Source organism: Acanthopagrus latus, chromosome 2 (assembly GCF_904848185.1).
Source record: "Acanthopagrus latus isolate v.2019 chromosome 2, fAcaLat1.1, whole genome shotgun sequence".
Lineage (NCBI taxonomy): Eukaryota > Metazoa > Chordata > Actinopteri > Spariformes > Sparidae > Acanthopagrus > Acanthopagrus latus.
In genome coordinates, this window is record NC_051040.1 from 14103901 (window position 1) to 14126686 (window position 22786).

The following is a 22786-nucleotide window of genomic DNA, read 5'->3' on the forward strand; positions in this document are numbered from 1 at the left end:
CTGATCATTTGAATCAGGTCGGTTGGTGCGAGGAAACGTCAGTGGGCCCCCAGGGACCGCGTTGCAGAACACACTCTGCTTATAATCCCTACACACTTTTACTGAAGTCAAGCATAAAACTTCCACTACAGAATTGCAAGCGACATGAGATGACCAAGAGAACTGCAGCGATCATCTCAACTCAAACTAAAGGTGAATTATTAAAACTGCGAACCTGTTTCATTCGTAGAGGGGACACGCACCGTTAAAATTAGACACAGTCACCAGCAGTGCTGCCTTTGTGTTATAGTCGCTTCTCATGAAGTGTTTATGTTTCTTTGTCAACCCCACGCCTTTAAAAGTGTCAAATCCAGCCATGCAATAAAAAAAAAAACACATTTGATCCACTCTCCACCTGTTTTGTCTCCCGCAGTCGCCCTGATATGATTTTTGCCTCTGCAGTTAGTAGGTAGTCATCTTAAATGCTTATGGGAACAGTCAGTTATCAGCCCTCTCACACCTGTCAAGCGCAGTGTGCATTTGTTTCTGTGTGTGTATGATGTTATCAGCTCGAGTCAACCGTGTGATAAATGGCCTTTCACGCTTACCTCAACTGAAGCCCTTATGGAAAGCAGCTGACCCAAGGCACTGAAGGGTCCAACTGGTAAAACCGCCTGCTTTCACCGCCTGTCCTGGGGCTGTGTTGACTTCTGCAGCGCAGGTCCTTCATTTTTACACAAAGGGGAGCAAATACACAGTTCACCGTAAATATACGCAACATTCAACATAGTGTGAGTTATGCCTACTTTACCTTGGTATAACTGTGACCGCATCAGGGAGTTTCAACATGGCAGTGAATGCACCGCGAGAAAAAGGTTTGGGACAATTTTAAACGCAATTTAGAAAGAATTCTCCCAATTCCAATTAAAGCTTGCTTAAAATATTTGATAGTGTCATTAAATCCAGCCTAATGCACCAAGTGGTATTGAGGTACGTGGTTCACTCGGCCATCATACTTTTCATGTAGACGTTAGCAGATACGTTTTACACAAACACAGGGAAAAACACTAGCAAATGTGGGTGAAGAGTCAGACCCACTGATAGTTAACATTCAAAAGTGAGCACTCAGTGTTTTTAATTATCCCAGATCACCCGCCAAAACAAAAGAGCTGAGCCCAGACAACAGTTCCCCACATCAGATATCACTTGAAGAACCCTGTTGGAAATATTGGAACGATAGAAACTAAAATCCAAAGTAGATTAAAAAGAGATTATGAGCGACCAGAATATCTCCCTCCTGTCAGATAGCAGAGATAAATCCTGACCAAGTGCAGCCTCGGTGGCCAAAAAACTGGCTGTTGTAAAAAGGGATGACAACAAGAAACACGGCAACCAAAAGACAAACAGAATAAATGGTCAATGTTCAACAGGTGAGGCTGAGACAAAAGGTGCTCTTATTTCTAATCACTTTGACAATTTCAACTTGGTCTGTTCTGTGCTCATTATATTGCTTGTCAGCCTGTCCAATGGGACGGATCCCTCCTGAGTTGTTCCTTATTTAGGACAGAGGGTGTCTTACACTTTACCTATACGTTGTAAAGCCCCCTGAAACGCTGTGATTTCTGATTTTGGGCTATATAAAAATAAAAGTGACTCGTTTAGACCTCAGCAATTGTCGCATCTTCAAGTCTTTTTTGTGTATATGTGTCATAAAATGAAAAGTTCACATCAAATCATGTCCTTGTATCAGACATTCTGTCACTGAAATGTATGATTTGTGATTTTTGAATGAATGTGTGATTTTTGTCACTCTATTCTGTACATGTGGCATCTACTGCATGTCCTGGGAGAGGGATCCCTCTTCTGTGCGGCTCTCCTCGAGGTGTCTTCTATCCTCTTTTTTTCCCCTCCGTTAAAAAGTTTTTCATCTAAGAACAGTGGATGTGGTTCACTGTACAGATTGTAAACCCAACTGAAGAAAAAGTTGCTATGCAAAAATGGATCTGATATCTGTCAAAATAGCTGCAGTGTGATCTTTTGACCATATTCGCACGCATTTTGACACTTCGGCAACGTTGCCCCTGACGTTTTAATGCAGATAAAACCCATTTCAATTGAACTGACACACACACACGCGCACACACACACACACACACACACACAAAGTCACATATAGGTGAACAGTAAATTTAGGCAGCTCTTACTGAGAGGATTTGCTGAATTTTGAACAACTGTTAATAATATTGCTGTTTAGGTGTCCAAATATTATGTTGCCTTAGAATTTCCTTTTAGCTTGATTTAGTTATTTCCAGGCTAATAAAGTCCTTAAATTGTATCTTCAAAAAAAAAGAAAGAAAAGAAAGAAAGAAGAAGAAAAAAGAGAGAGTGAAAGGGAGAGAGAGAGAGAGAGAGAGCGCGCGCAGGGGGTCCTTGGGACTCTCCCGGTTGACAGCTCCTGTCTCTGCCTGTAACGACTTATTTATTCAGGGATAATTAATCAGGCGCAGTTTTGTGCGGGATGATTAATGCGCTTTGTCATCTGTACTGCAGCGGTGAGAACACAGTACAGTGTGCCTCAGCTGCCTCTGATGTAAAGGGGACGTCCTGTCCACAGAGCAGTGAGAGGAGAGGAGAGGAGCTCGGCGCTGCTGCTGCATGATGGAGGCCTTCTCTTCCCAACTGAGGATCTGCTGCTTTCACCACGCTGGGACCACTGAGGGAGGTCTGCTGCTGCTGCTGCTGCCCATCTGATAAGACCTGAGAAAGTCTCCATTATTATATTCCCGTCTCTCTGGTGGATTTATGGTGCGTCTACTTGTTGTTGTTTTTTTATTTATTTCCTTCCTGATGTAATCTGCAGCACTAACGTCACTCAGATTGTCTGATGTATTGCTCGTGATAGCGTCCGTGACCATCCATCACGACTCATTTGTTGATTGTCAAAGCTCTTTCCCACCTACCGTCTTGTTTCTTTCCCACAGTGTTCGGTCAGTCAGCGGCTTTCACGTCTCCACCGGCCTGTCGAGGGAAGACGTGGCCGGGGCAAGCGCTTCTTCCTGCGGTCACGCTGGTCTCACGACGCCACCTGGTGACCGGCGTTGTTACTACAAGTCTGAGGAACTAAACTACCGCCCGTTATGTATACGCTTTCTGTGGGTTATGAGGTGTTCTGATAAAACCGTGATAAAAAAAAAAAATAAAATAAAAAAAAACTTTTTGTTATAATAGCCTTAACACATTTACCGCCAGTAAGTACACCATGTCAAATGAATCACTGCTGAATGGACAGAATTTTACACAGTTTTCACAGAAAAGCTTTGTTTGAGGAGCTTCAAGTAAAAAATGTAAAGTGATGAAGCAAGAGGTAAAGCAGCTTAATACATGGTAAAAACACAGCAACCTGTTTAAGGCACTGAGTATCCAATGTGTTTGGCCTGATCATGGCTTTTCTTGATAAGACAGCATTGAGAAGTGACAGGAGGCAGGATGGAGGGGGGTGGCATGCAGCAGACTCAAACCAGCGAGGACACAGCCTCTGTACATGGGGCACCTGCTGCACCAACTGAGCTACCGGGGCACCCAGGGGATCATTTTAGAGTCGCACACTTGATCCAGGCTGATCAAGTGCAGATCAACAGGTTTTGGACCCGAAAGCAGGTGACAGGAGAGGCTTCCATGATTTAATGCAGAACCTTACAAGCAGACCAGTAGGCAGGCAGGCAGGCAGGAAAGTGGACAGAAAACAGGTCTCAATATCAAAAAACCCAAATACTGAAAACAGTAGCAGCAGGGATAAGGTGAAACAGGTGTGTGGAGCTTTTTCACAGCAGCCATTTTGACATCAAGCAGCAGGGGTAAACACAGGTGTAACCAATGATACTAACAGAGATTGTGTTCCATTCTGCATAAACAGAGTCACGGTGCCGCTGTTGTGCATGTTGGCTCATCAGAAAAGTCTCCGCTACACTAACTGGAACTGAACCTTCATCGATTGTCATCAATCAAACCTGAGTTTGCCTTCTGTTTCATGTCAAGATGGCTGCCGTGAAAAAGGTAGGTGATGGGAAAAGGAGGGAGAGTCCTGTCTGGTTTTCAACCACGTGCACATACCTGTTAACAATTAAATAGCTTACCTGAACGTGTGCAGTGGTTTGAGCAGCTCAGATATTACATGTTGCTGAAGCACAAAAGCTGAAGGACGAAACATTGCTCTCCTTAAGGTACTGGGATTGCACCTGAGGGGGCGTGTCCTGTCAGGTAGGAGGAGCTTGTTTTGTTCCTGTTCCTTATTGTGATCATCCTGCCATATTGTAGTTTGTGGGTTTCTGCTTTATATTGTTGGTGTTATACGTCTAAATGACTTGAATCTTGGTATAGTGTTATCTTTAACACTACAGATACTCCACAAAAAAGGTCTGCGTAACGTACTGAATGATTTATAAGTGCTGGTTTGCGCAATAATCTAAAATTCTGTTTGTCCAGACAGGAGCAGTTTTCAACGCCATCTATTTTTCTTTCTTTTTTTTTTTTTTTCATCTTTTCTCTGATGATGTCACTATGATGATGGCAACGCTAGCAACCGATATTAAACTATTAATGCTGCACAGTAAAAGTTCTGCATTCAAATCTTTGCTTAAGTTAAGAATGAAAGAGAAGCATAATCGGCACAATACTTACATTCACTTAACTTCTGTTCAAAGTGGACTTTTCCATTTTTAAATTATGCCAGGTATTTCAATGAATAACGTGACAATCACACAAACAGATCAAGGTTATGCACACTTTATTAATACAAAAGCCCTTTATTCTCACACACATAACAGCTGACAGTATCATAGTACATTGTGGCACTCTCCTGGTTCCCAGCTGGTTCTGCTCAGTTTACTCCTCTTCAACAGGCCTTGGCTGTAAATGATAAAGCAGTAGCTGTAGTAGGTATCTGGGGATTAGGCCACCTAATATGCAGTAATTTTGATTTCATGTCATGGTCAGGTAGTCTGTCACATTTGACCTAAAAGTTTACAGAAGTCTGTCATTTTTAATAACCTGTATGACCAGCAGATGTCACTATAAAGTCATATTTTATGTCTGCTGCTTGTTTCCTTACCTTGGACTTGCCACAGCTGGTGATCTTGTTTCCTTTAGAGAGAAGAAAAAAATAGTTCAAGTGTTTAGTTTTTCCAAAAAGCTCAGAACTGTTGTGGTTTTCTTCCAAACGAAGCTCCTCTGATCACAACAATGACAGAAACAGAGGTTTGAGATGGGAGCAAGAGATACATTTCAGCCCCTCCACTCACTGAAAATGGTTTTAGAGGCACCTTTGTTTGCATTCAGCTGCTCTTTACAGCAACATGCTGTATGATAGAATCTCAACCCTGTTCACACTTCTTGTGTTTCACACTGTTTTGTGTTTTCACTTCCTGTGCCAGATCAATCTTTTCTCTCACATTGCCTACACAGGATGTAGTTGTTGACTTACCTGCCAACAGAAAGATGGAAAGGAACACAATGACTCCGGCGAAGACCAGACCTCCGACACGTAGTGTGTGGTAGTCTGAAAAGTCACACAGGGCATTATCACCACATCACTTTCACATATGGCAACTGTTTCTGTACCACACCGTCTTGGACTTCCTCCTTCGCTTTCCTTCACACCTTTTTAACCTGCCTGTGATTTTCATCCTCTTCATCTTCTATTTTCCATTATCACATGCACCTTTTACTCCCCGGCTCCCATTACTCCTCCTATTTTGTTCCAGCAAATCTGCATATCCACCCAAGAAACTTTCCCCAAGGACTAGGAACCTTTTAGAGAAACTTTCTGTGTGTTTCCATCACAGAAACCTAAATTACCCAAATTTAAGTATCTGTGACATTATTTTAGATCACAAAAAGTCCCTGATCGGGTGTAGTACTTTCCAAAAATAGAGGAACTTCGGAGTTTTACATTTTCTGATTGGTTGAATACTTGCATTTTATTTCAGCCACCGTTTTTACAAATCTGCAGCTACAAACCACTGTTTTTTTTCTAATGTACTAGTATGTCATTTCAGGAGAAGGCATATATGACCGACAGATGATGTACACATGCAGCAGAATAATTTGACTAATCTTCTAGGGTCTTTAGAAAGCAATTGGAACGAGACAAAAATGAGAGAAGTAGGAGTCTTTTAGCTGCTTGAAAAGTAGTTCCTGGTACTAAAATTTCTGGATACTTTCAGGAGAAATGCAACTCAACCCTCCTACATGCCTATTTTATTTGCCCATCTAATCTCTGTGCTGGCAGAAACACCCTTTATTCTGTTCATTAATTCTACATGCTCTATTTTCAGAGTGCAGGCATGAGGTAAATATTGAATTTCTTCATCTGAGCAGACAGACTTTCAATGTTGCCGTTACTCACCATATACAAAATCTGCGTCATAGTCAATGTCTGCACCTGGGGATGGACAGAAAACAGACAGGGGTAGACATGGTAGTCTCTGCAAACACTACAATACATGGTGATCATAATGTAAAAGATGCTCTTTCTCCACTGTTGATAATTTTGGTTCATTTCTGAATGTGCTCTACTAAAATTCTTACTTATTGGCCCTTTAAGTAAACTGACCCAGCCCTGACTGTTTGGCTTCAGGATTCTCCTCAGTCTTTGTCAGATTACCAGGGGACACCTAATTTAAGTTTCATATTGTTGTTCTTCATTACAATAGATATGTCTCTGTTGTTGAAGGGACAGTGAATAAGTCACCCATGCTCTACCCAGGTACATGACTTACACATTGTTGTCGGTGATTGTGACTCAGAATCGGAAACCAAGAGCGACTGTGACCTTGCAGGTATTGTGTCATTCGAAGTGTGTCATGTTAAAGTGGCTGTCTCATTCATCCCCTGTTTGTGGATAATCAGCAGTTCAGCTGCAGTGAGGCTTACCTTTAGAAGACATGATGCCTCGTCTGTGTGTGTGTGTGTATGTTCAGTCGACAAAACTGGAGGGGACAAAATGCAAACAGTTAACGAAAGGTTGGAGACAGCAGCAGCCGCCGGCAGGTGATCCATCCGTGTCTGCTGTTTTCAATAATTCAACCAGGAGCATCTGGTGTTTTTATAGAAAGATAATTAAAGTATTCACCATCATGACTCCGTCTGAAAACTGTGGATTTGGTTTCAATAGCCCCGACGCTTTAATTAGGTTAGAGGCTTGTATAAATCGGCTTATTCACTTTAGATGAGAGGTGGTTGAAAGGCTCCGAAACTCTACACGTCCTGACAAATTGCCTCACTGAGTTCCAGACTTAAGAGCAAAATGATTGTCTTGATCTTCACGGAGAACTTTAAGAGGCTAATGGCTATATTGATCCACTCCTTCCCCACCGCCACCCTTTCTTTCTCCATCCCTCACAAACACACACATACTTTTCACAAGCTCCTCTACATCTCCTGACCTATAATCATTAACTTACACAGATTAACAGAGTAAAAATTTCCCCTTGCTGTCTCCGTTTGTTCGAGTATGCCACCGTGAATTGTGTACTCGGGTGCTTTCATTTATTATGTGTCGGGGCCTTTGCGTTGCACCACTGCGCGTAAGGGCATAGCAGACAGTTACTCATTAATATACACCAGCTCCAGTACTCATTAACCTTGAACCTTGCACAATGTGATCGAGGTTATAGATGTGGGCAGGAAAGAGTATTCCACCTAATAATGTAGAATTTTGGCAGATAACCACAGCACCCCTTAAGTACAGCAATGAATTCAATTGACAAGTAGTAGACAACAGAGTGCCGTCTGTCCTCTAAACCCACTTTTACAACACATTAACTGGAGCATGTCAGCGTTTATATTTTGCCTCATTAAATAATGGAGTAACTTAACTTTTCATTGCAACAATGCCAATCATTCATCATCAACACAGACATACACACACATCAACTAACCCCTCAAAAAACAAAGATTAACATTACACGCACAAGAAACTTGGTCCTATATCCCACAGTAACAGTTATTTTATGCACCTGAAGTGCACACAACAGGTTGATTTGTACGCACATTTATTTGGAAAAGCGAGGTATCACTCACCTGAGCTGAGGAAGGCTCTGCAATACCTCTTTCCAGGTGTACGTGTGTGGCACAGACTGTGTCATAGGCAGGTGTGGACCAAGCTCCCACTTCGTAGATCCACCCACACGCACACAAACCACCTCTACACACCCACAGCCATGTATCAGTCTTGCCGCTCAGTTACATATTTACCGTTTCAGTCAGTAAAGTTTGTGCTCTCATGCTAATAAAGAGCATATATCTGCCAACCTTTGGAATCAAAGGAGAATGATCAACATGTTACCAACTCTGCACATTCATAGCCTCGGGTGTCATCTTGTAACCTTGGTTTGACATTGATGGGGAAATAACCAGATTGATTTCGGAGCCACCTGTAGAATTCGATGTTCAAGGATTAAAAGAAAGACTTTATTATGTGTGGTCAGACATACTTTTATTTACTTATGCCAAAAGTACAACAGGTTGCTACACAACAAGGCCTCATGCGTAGAATAAACACAGCTTTTACTTGTACAGCGTTCGCCTTTTAAAACAGATATACTCGAAGTTGAGTTTGGTGAGCGCCTGGCCTGACAGGAGATTCACAACAGACACTGTTCATCTGTTCTCTGGCTATGATTTGGCTCACATTCGGCTACTATTAATGTAGTCTTGCACATAAATGATATCAAATGTTCTCTCAAAATGCTCAAACGTTGTGTCTCTCCTTTCGGAAATGTTGCACCGCTTTTCAGAGCATCATGACATTTTGAGTGAAAGACATTAAAGAGAAAAGAAAGAGAACAGGCTTCACAGAGTGTGTGTGTGTGTGCGTGTGTGTGTGTGTGTGTGTGTGTGAGGTGAAACTAATCATAGTCTGCTGGAGAATAGTTAATCCAGGCGGAGCCAGCAGTGGAGAAGAAGGCAGTGAGACAGCTGATGCAGGAGCTCCCTCCACTCTACATGTGAAACACTGTGCTGGAGGAGCTCACGCAGAGACCTGCAAACTATTCCTGTGCTCAGTCAGAGAGCTGTGGCGGTTGAGATTGTCTCATATAAGGCTCATTACATTTACATGTAGAAACACACATGCACGTGTGACATACACACATACATATACAGGATATGCACGCACGTATACACACATCTGCACGCAAACACACAGCAACCATTCAAATGTAGACCTAAATTAGGAATATTCAACTGTTTATCTTATCTGTAAACTATATGTATTAATATAGATGTACTTATATATGTTTATAGTATACAGTATATGCATATATGTTATGATCCAAATGTGACAAACATTATCCAGGACAATTAACAAAATAAACAACAAATTGACAAATCCTAAAGCCTGAAGGCATTAAATACAAAACAGTGAACAGCAGACTACACAATATTAAAAATTCTTCTGGGGCTTCAAAGACAATCTTGTGTCAAAGGTGCTACTGGCTAAGACATACAACTGGAGTGAGAGACTGTCACATAAAGGCACAGGAAAGGACAAGAGCACTAAGGGACTGGCACGGTCACAACTGAGCACAACGGGCTAAAGATTTATGTACATGTTACACTTCTAAGATACCTCCTCTTACCCCGTCATATAACCGGTTACCATAATCATCATTTTCTCCAGTGTTTTAGTGGCTAAATATCAAATAGAACTGATCATCATTGCAGAAGGCAGTCCAGTCCGGTGGAGTAGCCTCAGTTCTCTGCAGCAGTCTCTGCAGGCGCTGCAGCTGAAAGAGGTCACGGACGAGTGAGTTAGATGAAGCAAAACATTAAACTTGCATTCACACAGTCGGTTCTTCTTCAATATTTTACTCCTTCCCTTCTTTGCTTTTTCTTTTACATACAGGCAATAAACTGAAGGACTACTTTAACAGTTCTGCTATTTAAAGGGCATTTGGAGTTTTCTACAGGTCAAACGAGTATTTTGTTTGAGCGTTACTCTGTACTTCTATGCCAATATATGTGCAACATTTCTTAAACATCTATGGTTATTAGCTTCTTATCAGATAAATAGGCAAAACATTAAAAAATATGGTGCATTATCCTAAAACTTCCTAACAGCATGTACGAACTTGTTCAAATTAGCTCAAGCTTGACCAGCTTGAAAATTAGAGTTCTGTGTAACTCTTTTCAGCAAAGAATTCAACTTTTACATTTTACCCAAAATATAATTTGACTTGCGGTGGAGTATTTTTAAACTGTGACACTGGTACTTTTACATAAACTGCACATCTGAATACTTCTTCCACCAGTGCCCTCCAGACCCCATTATAAAAGCCACATCATGAAAATCGGACTGTTCAGAGTTGCATAATTCAAACTTGATCGAGATTGTTAATACAACACTCTCATCATTTCATCAGCTTTATTCTAATAAAGCAGGAGCTGTTATGAAACTGTCTGTTTGGTGGTGCGTTCAAGGATATCAGAGCATCCTTGAACCGAGAGCTGCATGAAAGAGCACTGTTGCCAACTTAATGAATTCTATGTTCAGTAAAACAACTTTTCAAACTGGTTCGGTGACTGCAGTACCCTCAAGAAAGATGCAGTGACATTCTGTTTAAACATTAGCTCTCCATTTACTGGTTATTCAGGATGGAGGAGCCTGATGTGGGCAAATGACCAGCAGGAATGAGCTGTGCATGTGGGAGTCAGAGAGAAACCTTCAAGTGCTACTGTAGCTCTTGAGGAGGAAAATAATTTGGTTTCTTTGAGCATGGTTAAGAGATACCACAGAGCGATTAACAGTATAATATACTCTGTGAAGAAGCTGATTACACGCACCACACACTACAAGATGCAGTATACTTTTTGCTGACAGCCTATAATGAGAACGTCCCAAACTTTTGTCTCCATTCAATCTCTGAAATCACAATCTTTGAAATAAGAACAGTGGGACTCAGAGATTGTGCTAAAACAAAAGCATGAAATTCTCTGGTGACGACTGGTGGCTTGAACAATCTCTAGTTACATCCTATTACAAAAAGTAGGCACGGGTGACACTGTCGGGAGATCAAACCCACAAATTAAACACAGATCTTGTGAAAATTATCGTACAGTTGGTTGTTTCTTTCATTTAAAAGGATGGCAACTTCTGAAATATCTGATGTTGGAGCTTCCTCAAATGCACCCACAGGGAGGGTAAAGGTGACAAAATGTGCTCTGTAATAAATAACTGATTACAAGTTGTAGTTTTTTTTCAAGCTGAATGTAATGCAATCAAACGTAATATATGTCTTGGAAAATGTCTGTCTGTCTGTCTCCCCAACTAAGTATCACCAAAGCATGTTTTGCCTCGCCTTGACATGAGAAGCAGGCATTCATTCTTATTCCACATGACAGTTACCAATAATAAATACACACTATCTGATAAGACTTTAAAAATCAAGCTTGCTTGAGTTTCACAGTTTGGCAAGATTTTTTTTTTCATCTGGAACTACTTGTTTAGGTAGAGGAAAAGTTCCTGGTTTTCACATGGGAAACTAACCCTGTCTCCTGTGTTAAAGTCCTGTGTTTGAACCATAAATCAAGTTCATGCCTACGTGGACTTTGTTGCTCTTAATACAACAGTGATCCTTTGTTCCCATCATTATCGCCCCCTGTTGGTACTGCGCCTTCATGCACACTTGTACTTTTCCCGCCTTATCAAGGTGAAACATGACACTGACACAGTATCCTCTATCAGATCGATTTGTCTATTATGCTCTTTGCAGGATACCGGGCTGGTATTGCACATTCAACCATTCAACATATGTGAACACTGAGTCAGCCCCCCCTCTTCCCCTGTGCTATGGGCTCTCCCAAAGGAAAACTCTATTATGGATGTGTGTCAGGGGGTGAGCCAGAGGTGAGGGAGTTGACAGAGTTTAAATCTCACCCGTCTCACCCACGGGGACAATCAGGTTCTCCTCCTGCTTCTCTTCATCTCCGGGGGCCCTGAGGAGAGGATCCACAGGTTGTCATGGAAACCAAATCATTTCATAGTTACACAGCCGAGTGTTTGGGGTGATTTTCAGTCAGATAAAAGGACACTGACATACCTGGGCTTCTGGTTGATACTGCAGCGGCACCGTCGACCTAGAAACATAAGCAACCTTTAGCTGCATTGTCCAGAGATCTAATTAATCAGACACAGTACCTGTATCACAGTTACCTGATAATGTAATGCTGCAGTAACACAGCGTGGAAATGCAATAATGATTAATTGACTCATGATGAATTGTTTTTAATGTGCTTACGATACTTGATTACATTGAGTTCATGTGCATTATAATAAAATGATACACAAGCTCACACTTACACACACACACACACACACAAATAACTTACTGAGGATGAGGAGAATGCCCAGTGTGAACAGCACCACGGCAAATGCCAGCCCGCCAACCCTCAGGCTGTGATAGTCTGCAGAAGTAGTTCAAGGAGAGGAGAGACATGAACATGAGAAAGAGATGTAATCAATGCGACATTTATTGCAAAAGTCTCTGATATGTTGACTCAATCTGATGATGGCCGCTTTTGAAAAGAAGAAATATTTTTTCTAAACTCACCATAAACAAATGGGTCTTCAACTTTCTTTTTGTCATCTGTAAAAACATATAATAATATAAACCACACACTCAGAACCAAGGTGTTCACATTTATCATTCTTCTTACTATGTGCCCCTTCTAGCTGTTAATTGATGTCTCCCTCTCTCTCCCTCTATCTGTAAAATGTTTACATAGTTTTGAGCAAGGGGGCGATTACAAGAAAGCATCCAATCAAATGTAAATAGGGTAGACTGGCTAACCCTGCCAATCACATAAAACCACATTTGACCAGTGGCTCCTGGGTAGAACACAATATGGTAGTAAGACTGAAGTAAGTGTTTAGATTTCAGGGGCCAGTATTTCAAGATGATGATTTCATATTGGTTAAACTGGATTAAACTTTGATCCGATCGAAAACATGTCATAGCAATTCAAAAATGTCTGATCTTGAAGATTCAGATACAGATTTGGCAACCCTATAATAACTTTAATCCGGATACAGTTCTGATTTGTGATATTTCAGATTTCAAGGCAGAGACTTCAAGGCTAGATCAATTTATTGCCAGTATCAAGAATCATTTGGATTCCACCCCAGAGGTGGTTTTCAGACAGATTGACAATTATCCTTGGCATCACTACTCATAGATACTGTTATCTGAAATGTAAATACACTTAAAATCTAAATTCAGTGTACCCTTAAAATGTGACAGTGTTTTAGTTTTAAGAGAACGTGTTAAACCAATCTCAAGCACTTCAAAATTTTGTTAGGTCACACAATTCATTTCTTTCAAACTTGGCTCAGAGACACAACTCCACTGCATTAGGGACCAACACCGGAGCTCAGTCCCTCCTGCTCACAATGTATACTCATAACTGGACTCCCAGACTTTGAGAGAACACTATTGTGAACCTGGCAAAGATACAGTATCTGCCGCACCATCTGACTACAGAGCAGCTTCATTCATCAGGCTGTGAGACTCTTCAATTCATCCTTCACACTACACTCAGTCTATGCAATAGTTAGTTTTGTTTTTCTGTGATTGTTAAATAATAAATAAATTAACCTTGTTCTTGTTTCTTGTACATAAAGCTCAATAAGTGGTCATAGTCATAGTGGTTTTGTTCCTAATATCAATCTTAGTTAATTTGATGTATTGCTTAATAAAAAAAAATAATATAAATCCTTATCCTTAAATCCTTATATCCTTAACTCCTCTGTAGTTGCCATGGTCAGATATTGGAAAACAATACTGTCATATGATATAATCAAGGGTTTTGCAGAACCTTCCAAAACTGATTTTCTTATCTGGCGATGGAATTTGAAAATGTAATAGGGCCTCATATTGTTTACACCCACATACTCTCTCATACAAAAACATTATCGTCTCTCTTTCCCACCAAACAGCTACTCTCATCTCTTCAATATTGATTCCGATCTCTTAAAAAATCTATTTCTAATCAGCACACAGACTTAATCCATACATCTGCCACTGTTCACTGCAGCGGGCCAGTCCATAAAGGTCGGATCTGATCTGGAAACCAACAGACCCGTCTATATGTGGCTGTTGGGAGTGAGGTGTGACCCCTTATTAGAGATTATATCAAGGGTACTCACCCTGCTCACTGGGCTCTGATACAGCTGAGAGGCAGCAACGAAAGGATGTGGTTTTGGTCAGGGGGCGGAAGGAGAAAGGAGAGGATAGAAACACAGGAAATGAGACAAGAGACCATGAGTGAGAACTACTTGAACACCATCTATCTATCTTTCTATCTATCTATCTATCTATCTATTTATCTATGTTTACCTAACACAAGTGCTGAGTTTAACACAAAAACAGTTGGCATCACAGCTCCACATCATCTATTTGTAGTGTGCGACTGTGCGAGCGTGTGTTTACGTGTTTTACACTTAATCATACACTATAAACAGACCTCACACACACAGTCAGTGACTAACCAACCAGCACACGAAGCCCTAAAGTACTAATTGATGTTTTGCTGCAAGCACACACCCAGTGAGAAGCCTTTTCATGTAACATAACCGCCTGCCCCAACACTGCCTCCCTATGGACAATTACTGTGTGCACGGATGTGTGTGTGTGTGTCTGTGTCTGTGTCTGTGTCTGTGTCTGTGTCTATGGGCACTTACCAGCCACACACACCAGGAGTGAAGAGAGGAAGAGCAAAATAGTTTCCATGGCAACTGTTGACATAGAGTAATAAAGAGGGAGGGTGAGGGAGCGAATGAAAGACAAAACAAAATACAGCGAGAGGTCTGTTTTACTACTCCAGCACATATGCCCCTGCACAGCGAGACATAAACAATAACAATGAACACATGTACACAAACGGTTTGTATATGCACTCCACAGACTATACAGTAAGTGGTGTGTGTGAGAGTGGGAATCACATCACAGCACTGGCTCTATCCAAATCCCTGGAGTTTGACTGATGCCTCAGGGTATAGTTTTTATCTTGCATAACGATCCATGTTCGGAGCCTGCTGCTTACATGTTCTCCTTTCCTGGCAGAGATTACGCCTTCTCCTCCCTGCGGACATCACACAACCTTGGCCTATTTTCACATAGGTTGTTCACTGCACACAGACAAAGTGTGTCTCCAGCGAAATGCGTTCATGTTAAACTCTTTTGCTTCAGTGAATACATTTTGGAGGAGGTGCAAAGTCGGCCAGGTACGTTTTTAGCCGTGTTAGCTGCATGGGCGGGCAATGATGACCTATCAATGTGCGGGTCCGCCACTTTGCTCCAGACAGAAGTATTTTCACGTCACTGGCATGGATTGCAATGAAATCTTGTACAGAATTCCATTGTTCTAGAAGGATAAAGCCTAATGCATCACCATGAAGTTGACGTGTGGTTTTCGTTATCAGTCCACTTAAAAAATTAAATTATTAAAACATTAATGGCTATATTCCTCATACCAGGGAATGTCACGACAGCCTTTTCTGTTCTTTGCATTCAGTGCTGATTAAGAAATATAAGCATGCTGATTTTCAGTTCAATTCAATTCAATTCAAACTTTATCTGTCCCTGGGGGGGGGCACCCATAGGACCACAAAACACATAATGTTTTGCAGGTCCGGTATGTAGGAATTTAGGGGGCTTAAGAGGCAGAAGTGTAATATAATATTCTTAGTGTTGGTCTATGTTTTAATTAGGGTAAACGAAAACATCCCCTTAAACTAAGTATCATTGTGTTTCTGTTACCTTAGAATGAGACTTTTTCTTCAAGGGATTCTGCCATATTGCAACACCATATTTCTACTGTGACCCAGAACAGACAAAAAAAAAAAATCTGATTCCAAAGAAGGCCTTTTGCATTTTTCCTGTTTTTTTGTGGCCACCATTGGCCACCATATCATGGGCCTCCTGGAAACTAAATTGTGAATAAGATTTAACTGTTACAGCATGTATGTTACAGCCGTGCTCTTTGTAACACTTGGGTCCTCACACTTATAAATACACAATGACCAGAGCACTTACAACTGCACAGATACAGACCTATTGGGAACAACAACTCGTACGTCAAGATGTGGTGTGGTAATTTCCCATCAGTTCACCACTGCAAACAAAGTGTTTGGTAATGTATTGTACACCAACCATCAGGAGCAAACAAACAAAATGAAGGGGACAGGACGCGAAGTCAGAAGCGCTTGAATGGTTTTATGTCTTTGGGAATCAGTCTGATTCTGTACACTCTGGGCGGAAGCATTGATTGATTGATGTTTCGATAAAGGTAAATACATACAGGCCACAAGATCTGAAAGCATTGCATTTGATGAAACATAACAAAGCTTCACACGACCATGTGTCGAGCCTTCTAAGTCTAAAAGCTTTATTTACCTCAGCTTTTACCTCGGCTGTTTGAGAGTGCCACCTGGCTGTCCACCTGTCGGCTGGCATGTTTTTTTCTTTATTTCCATCCATCCAACTAGTTGGCTCTCTGACTGACTGGGTCCATTTATGTCCATCTACCCATCAGGCTGTTTGACTGTCAACAACTCTATCAGTGGTAGCGGACACAGTGCACTCAAATGACAACAGTCCATTATCGTCATTAACTGAGGAACCCGCTGTCGCATTTCTGCCGAGTTGCTGTTTGTATGTGTGTGCGCTTCACATATTTGATTTACAGACCTGAGCAACACAGTAGTAATTAGGGCATTCATGAAATAATGTAACACAAGATGACAACGGAGGAACAGAAGCCCTATGACATCCATTAGATGAATGGCATCTACCCTTACAATTATAACCTTGAGCAGAACAAGTATTTAGTTTGAAAGATGGTTTACTTGAGTTTATTATTTTTTATCTTTATGTTTGTTTCATTATTTTTAAATGGATGTCAAGTTTTGATGCTGTCTTTTGTCGGGGAATATTTTTGATCAAAGGCTTTTCTTGTTTGAATACACACGTTATCATTAATCTTGCTAACACGTTGTTACCACCAGCTCTCCAGGAGGCACAAACTAGTGTGCTTACATTTAACACTATACGCGTCGGCATTTCTCTTCAGTGAAACTAATGTACTGCTAATAAACATCGGGGACAGGCAACTCCAGTGTGTATTATTGTTTTATGCCATCGCTTGTCCAGATCTCATTGAGCCTCTTGGAGTTTTCATTTCTTCAACAACGATTTATACTCCTGTGGTTTTTCTTGACCCTCCATTCTTTATCAGATTGTGGTTTCAAATGTCTCACAATACAAATTGTCTAGCAGGAAACAGAAGCCACTTGCTTTTCCTCTTCCTCGTCTTCCAACTTGGTAATTTCTGGCAGCCCTGCAAAACACAAAAGCCCTTCACTAGAGCCAGGTTTGTCTGTTCGGCTCTACTGTAGAGACATGGTGGTGCAACATGGCGTGGACGAAGAGCCGCTTCCTATATTGATATAAACGGCTAATTTTCTGAGGTAATGAAAACACAGAAACCCTCGTTTTCAGGTGATTGTACACTAAATAAAACATACTTATGAATATAAGTCTGTTCTGCCAGGTACTAGATATTACAGACAGAACTGTTAAATTTTTACAAATAAAAGAGAAAAAAATATTTTTAGTTTCAGTGGTGACGACACAGTCAGAACGGAAACCTCTGCAGTCTTTTCTCACGGTGTACTACTACGAACAATATGGTATACTCAGAGTGGAACATTTACAGCGCAGTTAAAACCAAACCTAGATATGACTGATGAGAAATGACAATATTAGTGGTTGAAGGCATGTCTGTCACATCTCCAAAGAGACATCACTTTTTCACATCAGAGGTGATGATTGATGGCTGCCCCCAAACTGTACATCACATTCAGTTCAGACACATTAATAAACGGTGATCTGACTCGAGTACAGTGCGCCGGGGGGGGGATTATTCACGCTGAGGCAGTGCTTTGGCTTTTTAATACAATCTGGACAAAATTGTATAGATTAATTACTTTGGATGCGTGATATTGAGTTTTTGGAGCCGATACCAATAACTGATAACTGGTAATTTCACACTGTTATAATTTAAAAGGGAGTTCATAACTCATAGATAATGTACACCTGCTATAATGTAATTAGAGCCGATAAACAGCCAAATGAAGTCATATATATGTATATATGTGTATATATGTATATATATGTGTATATATATAGAGAGAGAGAAATAGATATAGATATAGATACAGATACAGATATAGATATAGATACAGATACAGATATAGATATATATATAGATACAGATATAGATATATATATAGATACACACATCACAACAGGTCCTGTGATAGACTGATGACCTGTCCAAGGTGTACCCACTCTGTCAGACTGGGACAAGCTCCAGCTGCCTTGACACAAGTAAAGCAGTGCAGATCCAGTTATGGACGGATGTGTTTCTACAGATGGTACTACTTTTTCTTGGCAAGAATCTCCCAATTTGATTTCAGGAAAGTTTGTAACGTTGACTGTCACAGTTTTGTTTTTCATTTTACATGTTTCCTGTTTGGGTTTCTATGTTGTAGGGTAATGGGTTGTATTCATTTAGTTTTGTATTTTGCTGTTTGCTTCTCTATCATTTTTGTTGCCTGCCTTTAATTTATTTTGAAATGCAGCTCAGGTCATGAAAGCTTGCCTTTTGTTCTTTCAGCCATCTGTCTTGGTGTCTTGCATTTGGGGATGTGAGATGTTGATTTTATGCGATAACAAGAAAGTTAGGTGATATGATAAGATAAAGTGATATGTTTTTTTTTTTTTACAAGAAATGTTCAAATGTGGCACCTAGAGTGGTAATATCAAGAAAATGTCTTAACAGCATGAAAGATTATGTGGAGAAATAAAAGTTTCTAACTATACAAAAAACTGAGCTGACTACCATGAAGAGATACTGTAAGTACATTTGACCATGAGACATCTTGCGCTCCCTCTTCAATAGCAGTCTGAGTCTCCCATAACCTTTTTCTTTCTCCTCTAAAGCCTCCTTGTCATTTTCAATCATCACATGCTGCCCAGCTGGTGTGACACCTCGATATATCCGAGAGGAAGAGGGATAAATTGGAAAGATGGGTGGACAAATGATCAACCAAAAATGAAAAATATATATATCTGTGACAGAAACCTTAATTTATGAATAAATAAATAAATAAATATTGCATGAGGCAGTTACTTATCCACTTGCTAAATGATCCTATACAACATCCCCGGAGTGTTTTCAGCCGGATGCTCTCCTGTTCCAGTGGTGTAAAGATAGTTCTGTCGATTTGAGACTAATGGAAAGACAGGATGTTGGAGTGAAGGATGACGCTAAGCTGAGAGTGGTGTGATGTCCTGTTGTGTCTCCTCTCACTACGAGACGTGTTAATGGCACAGATATGACAGTACGTGTTAATGGTTAAGTGGCCCGCTGTACAACCTCCCTCAACTCTGGAGGAACCACAGACAGTTTGGGGTTCAAGGCCGAGCAATCAGTCTGACTCAGAATACATTCACTCGTCCATTCCCACCTGCCCCTCTTTTTAAGGACAAAGGAAGCAGACCTTTAGGCAATAGAAACCTCGATTTATAAGAGATTCAGACAGAGGTGGCATGACAGCTGGACAGGATGGCTGCAAAACAAGAGGTGGCTTTTCAAAATTTGTAAGGGTGAAATATTTGAGAGTAAATATTTTAAAACCCTAGATATTTCCAACGAGCCTTTGGTCCAATTTCCAGCCATGTTTACAGCAACCAAGCCAGGTAAGCCAAAAGTATGATCCTTTTCCAATCTTGACCACACTTAAAGCCCAGCTGACCTTGTATCAAACTTAGATAAGATGCTGGAGCCTTAAGACATCAAAGTAGAGGAGAAAAAAGCATGGGCACACTCAATCCATCCAAAAATCTGCTTAAATTTGCATTTTAAAGAAATGTAAAGTTTTAACTAATCCCTGTTTTACAGAATGGTACAACATCTATTCTGACAAATCTATTCTCATCTCACTATGATATATCAGCAAATAGCAATCATTTCACAAATTTTGGTTTTCTTTCGTATGTTGAATCGTGACCAAATGGGGGAGTGATTTAAGATGAAAAATAAAGCAGTCAGTTCTCTCTGGGTGACAATCTATTTAATGTTCATATTGTAGCAAAATGCCTTTTTCAACATACCTTTGTCAATTCTGTACTGCGGTTTCTTCCTATATTATACAAATAAAACAAAACATTTTGACCGTCAGGTGATAAAAGAAATGACGAGTGATGAGATCACAAAAGAGCATATCACTTTTGTTAGGGTTCACTGGAAGTCATGTCTATGAGGGAGTTTTTTTAACCATCAGCAGGTCAGTGTCACATTTGTCCCGTGAGAATTCTTCAGAGATTCTCGGCGCATTGGCACTGGCCGATGTAATGTATCACGCAGCTTTTCAGCAGCAGCCTTTCTCTCTCTAGGTGTGATAGAGGGTACCTGAGCAGTTGGCTCTCCATCTTTCCTTTAACCTACCTCATCTGCACTATTGTTTAGCAATATTAAGTTCCAGCGCCAGTCCCATCTTTGTCTGAGGAGACAGAATAAGAAAAGGGCAGGCAGGACAAGGGAAAAGGCAGGAAAGGAGGCTGTTTTCTGTAATTTGGGAACAATGAAAGGGCAGGCTGTGAGACGGAGAGAATGGGAGACGAGCAGGCGTTATTTGGCAGGGGAGAACAAGGCAAAGGGCACCCAGAGGAGACACTGTCTGAGGGGTGAGGGCAGGGGGAGGGCAGTCTGTTGTATGATTGTGGCATTTCCAGTATAAAAAAACCACAAAGCATGATAAAGGGAAGGTCAGGAAATGGGATAATGGAGGAGGGCGACCAAAGAGACAACATAACCAAAAGCAGCAGGAACAACAAGACGATAACGTAGACTAGATCATGGCAGCAGAATGATAAACGCTCACTGATAGATGATGAAATGATGATCTAACCTTCTGACATCAGACAATCTGGCTTTAAATCAGTCTAACACAAACTTCTGACATCTAAATTTACAGTTTAATTAGCGAAATATCGAAAACATGGACGAGACGGGAGAAAAAGTATATTCAAATGACAGATTCTGCCCACAGTTTCGATAGTCTTACACAAGACCACACCCAACAAACCCCTGTGTCTTTAGTGTGATCCTCATGTTGGACATTATGTGTACATTATGCATGTTACTTGTTTTTATGTGGAAAGTTTTTAATATAAGGTTGATTATCGTCAATTTGGAAAATGTCAGATTTCGAACTGTGCTTTTTTGCGTGTGCAGGTCTCTGAAAGCGCATCCATGACTAATGACCCTGAGGCTTTTATGTGTTATGTGTTATGTGCAAACAAATTAAATACAGAAGTGTCCCGGTGTCCATTTAAAAAAAAGCTGTTTCCTGTTTTTTCGACAGTAATAAAAGATAATGTAGGGCAGATAAGTAGGTCACTCCACAGGTCTCCATAACCTTTGTGTGTGTGTGTGTGTGTGTGGGGGGGGGGGCGGGGGGGGGGACAAACACCCACCTATATGTGCCACCCTTATGATGTTACATCACGATGACAGCAGTGTGCGTCGACCCGCACTGTGCGTTATCACCATGGCGACTGCCTCCAAATAATGGGTTAAAATGACATGTCTTATCATATCACAAGGGGCAGGAGAGAGGGGTGTGGCTGTTGAGTGATGGACATCGCGCACACACTCATTTAGAGTTTTTTGTTGTTGTTACAGTACGTGTTAAGAGCTTCCGCTCACTGACTCACGATTAACAATCGGCACGATATCACCTCGACATCTGTGACGTGCGTCCCTCAACCTGTGGATCGTCTGGGGGAGCGGAGGAATCGTCCGCCTGGTCCCTTTTCTGTGCTTTTTTTTTTTTCAGTGACAGCAGCTTACCCGCTCAGAATACAGACAGTGACATCATCTGATATTTTGCTTTTTTTCTTTTTTTTTTTTTTTCCGACTTACTGTTTACGAGAGCAGTCACGGCAGATGATCTGGGTAAGGGCTTGTATGTATTTTGCCGCGCAACCAGTGAAGGTTACAGTGACCAGTGGCAGCAGACACACCCTCATGTTATAGCACTGATACACAAGGAAAAGCCTTGAGAATGGCATGAGCATCTCCAGCAGTGTGTGGATGTTGCAAACACCACACGTGTTGGTGTAATAAAGCCTAATTTTACCTAATAGATGTGTGTGATTCACTGACAAACATGAATAATTGAAAATGTATTCACACTCTCCATGCTCCATGTAAATATATAATTTTTTTCCAGGACTATCATGAGTCCTCTGGAGGTAAAAAGAAAAAAAAATGAAGAAAATTGAAAAAAAAAAAAATTGAAGAAAAAAAAAAAAAAAGATAACACAAGCACTATCTAAGACATCAAATATGCGCGTGTCAACTTACCTCTTGTTTCTCCAAACTGAAATCCACCCCACAGAAATCAATCAGCTCGTCTCACTCACACGGCTTTAGCTCCAGATATTCTCATCTGTCGATATGTGCCGCTCACACTGCACACATCCACCTGTCCTGTGAAAAATAGATGTGATGGATAACAGTGCGGCTCCTGGAGTGACTGCTTATCCAGCGCGTTGAACCCTCAGTGTCGCTCCCTCTCCTTCTCCCTCCCGACCGCTCTCTCTCTCTCTCTCTCTCTCTCTCTCTCTCTCTCTCTCTCTCTCTCTCTCTCTCTCTCACACACACACACACACACACACAC

The 22786-nt window shown here is 41.1% G+C and overlaps 2 protein-coding genes and 1 long non-coding RNA gene across 3 annotated transcripts in view; 1 reads left to right on the top strand and 2 right to left on the bottom strand.

Moving 5' to 3' along the window:
* LOC119006323 (Down syndrome cell adhesion molecule-like protein 1 homolog) overlaps window positions 1-637 on the bottom strand; it is a 112314-nt gene extending 111677 nt beyond the window's left edge. Inside the window, exon 1 of the mRNA XM_037074957.1 lies at window positions 588-637. The gene's annotated coding sequence lies outside the window, so the exon portion shown is untranslated. The remainder of the gene's footprint in view (window positions 1-587) is intronic.
* LOC119006340 lies at window positions 594-4577 on the top strand. Its single transcript, XR_005070754.1, has 4 exons — window positions 594-2784; window positions 2961-4032; window positions 4200-4236; window positions 4462-4577. It is a non-coding gene; the product is annotated as an uncharacterized LOC119006340 (long non-coding RNA).
* A 3879-nt stretch (window positions 4578-8456) lies between these two features.
* fxyd6 (FXYD domain containing ion transport regulator 6) lies at window positions 8457-22692 on the bottom strand. The gene is made up of 8 exons (XM_037118057.1): window positions 22471-22692; window positions 14717-14770; window positions 14183-14206; window positions 12588-12623; window positions 12367-12441; window positions 12078-12114; window positions 11915-11973; window positions 8457-9764 (listed from the first exon to the last, which is right to left on the bottom strand). Exons 2-8 carry the CDS (start codon window positions 14763-14765, stop codon window positions 9730-9732), a joined length of 315 nt encoding a protein of 104 aa, XP_036973952.1. The 5' UTR covers window positions 14766-14770; window positions 22471-22692; the 3' UTR covers window positions 8457-9729.
* Between the last annotated feature and the right edge of the window lie 94 nt (window positions 22693-22786).

Bases quoted from the DNA above. Each gene is read 5' to 3' on its own strand.
- fxyd6 (XM_037118057.1), bottom strand. From the start codon at position 14,765: ATGGAAACTATTTTGCTCTTCCTCTCTTCACTCCTGGTGTGTGTGGCT. The intron at 12,442-12,587 runs GTGAGTTTAGAA...CTACTTCTGCAG, and splicing joins TGAAGACCCATTTGTTTATG to ACTATCACAGCCTGAGGGTT. The intron at 9,765-11,914 runs GTGAGATTTAAA...GACCTCTTTCAG, and splicing joins TGTCCCCGTGGGTGAGACGG to CTGCAGCGCCTGCAGAGACT.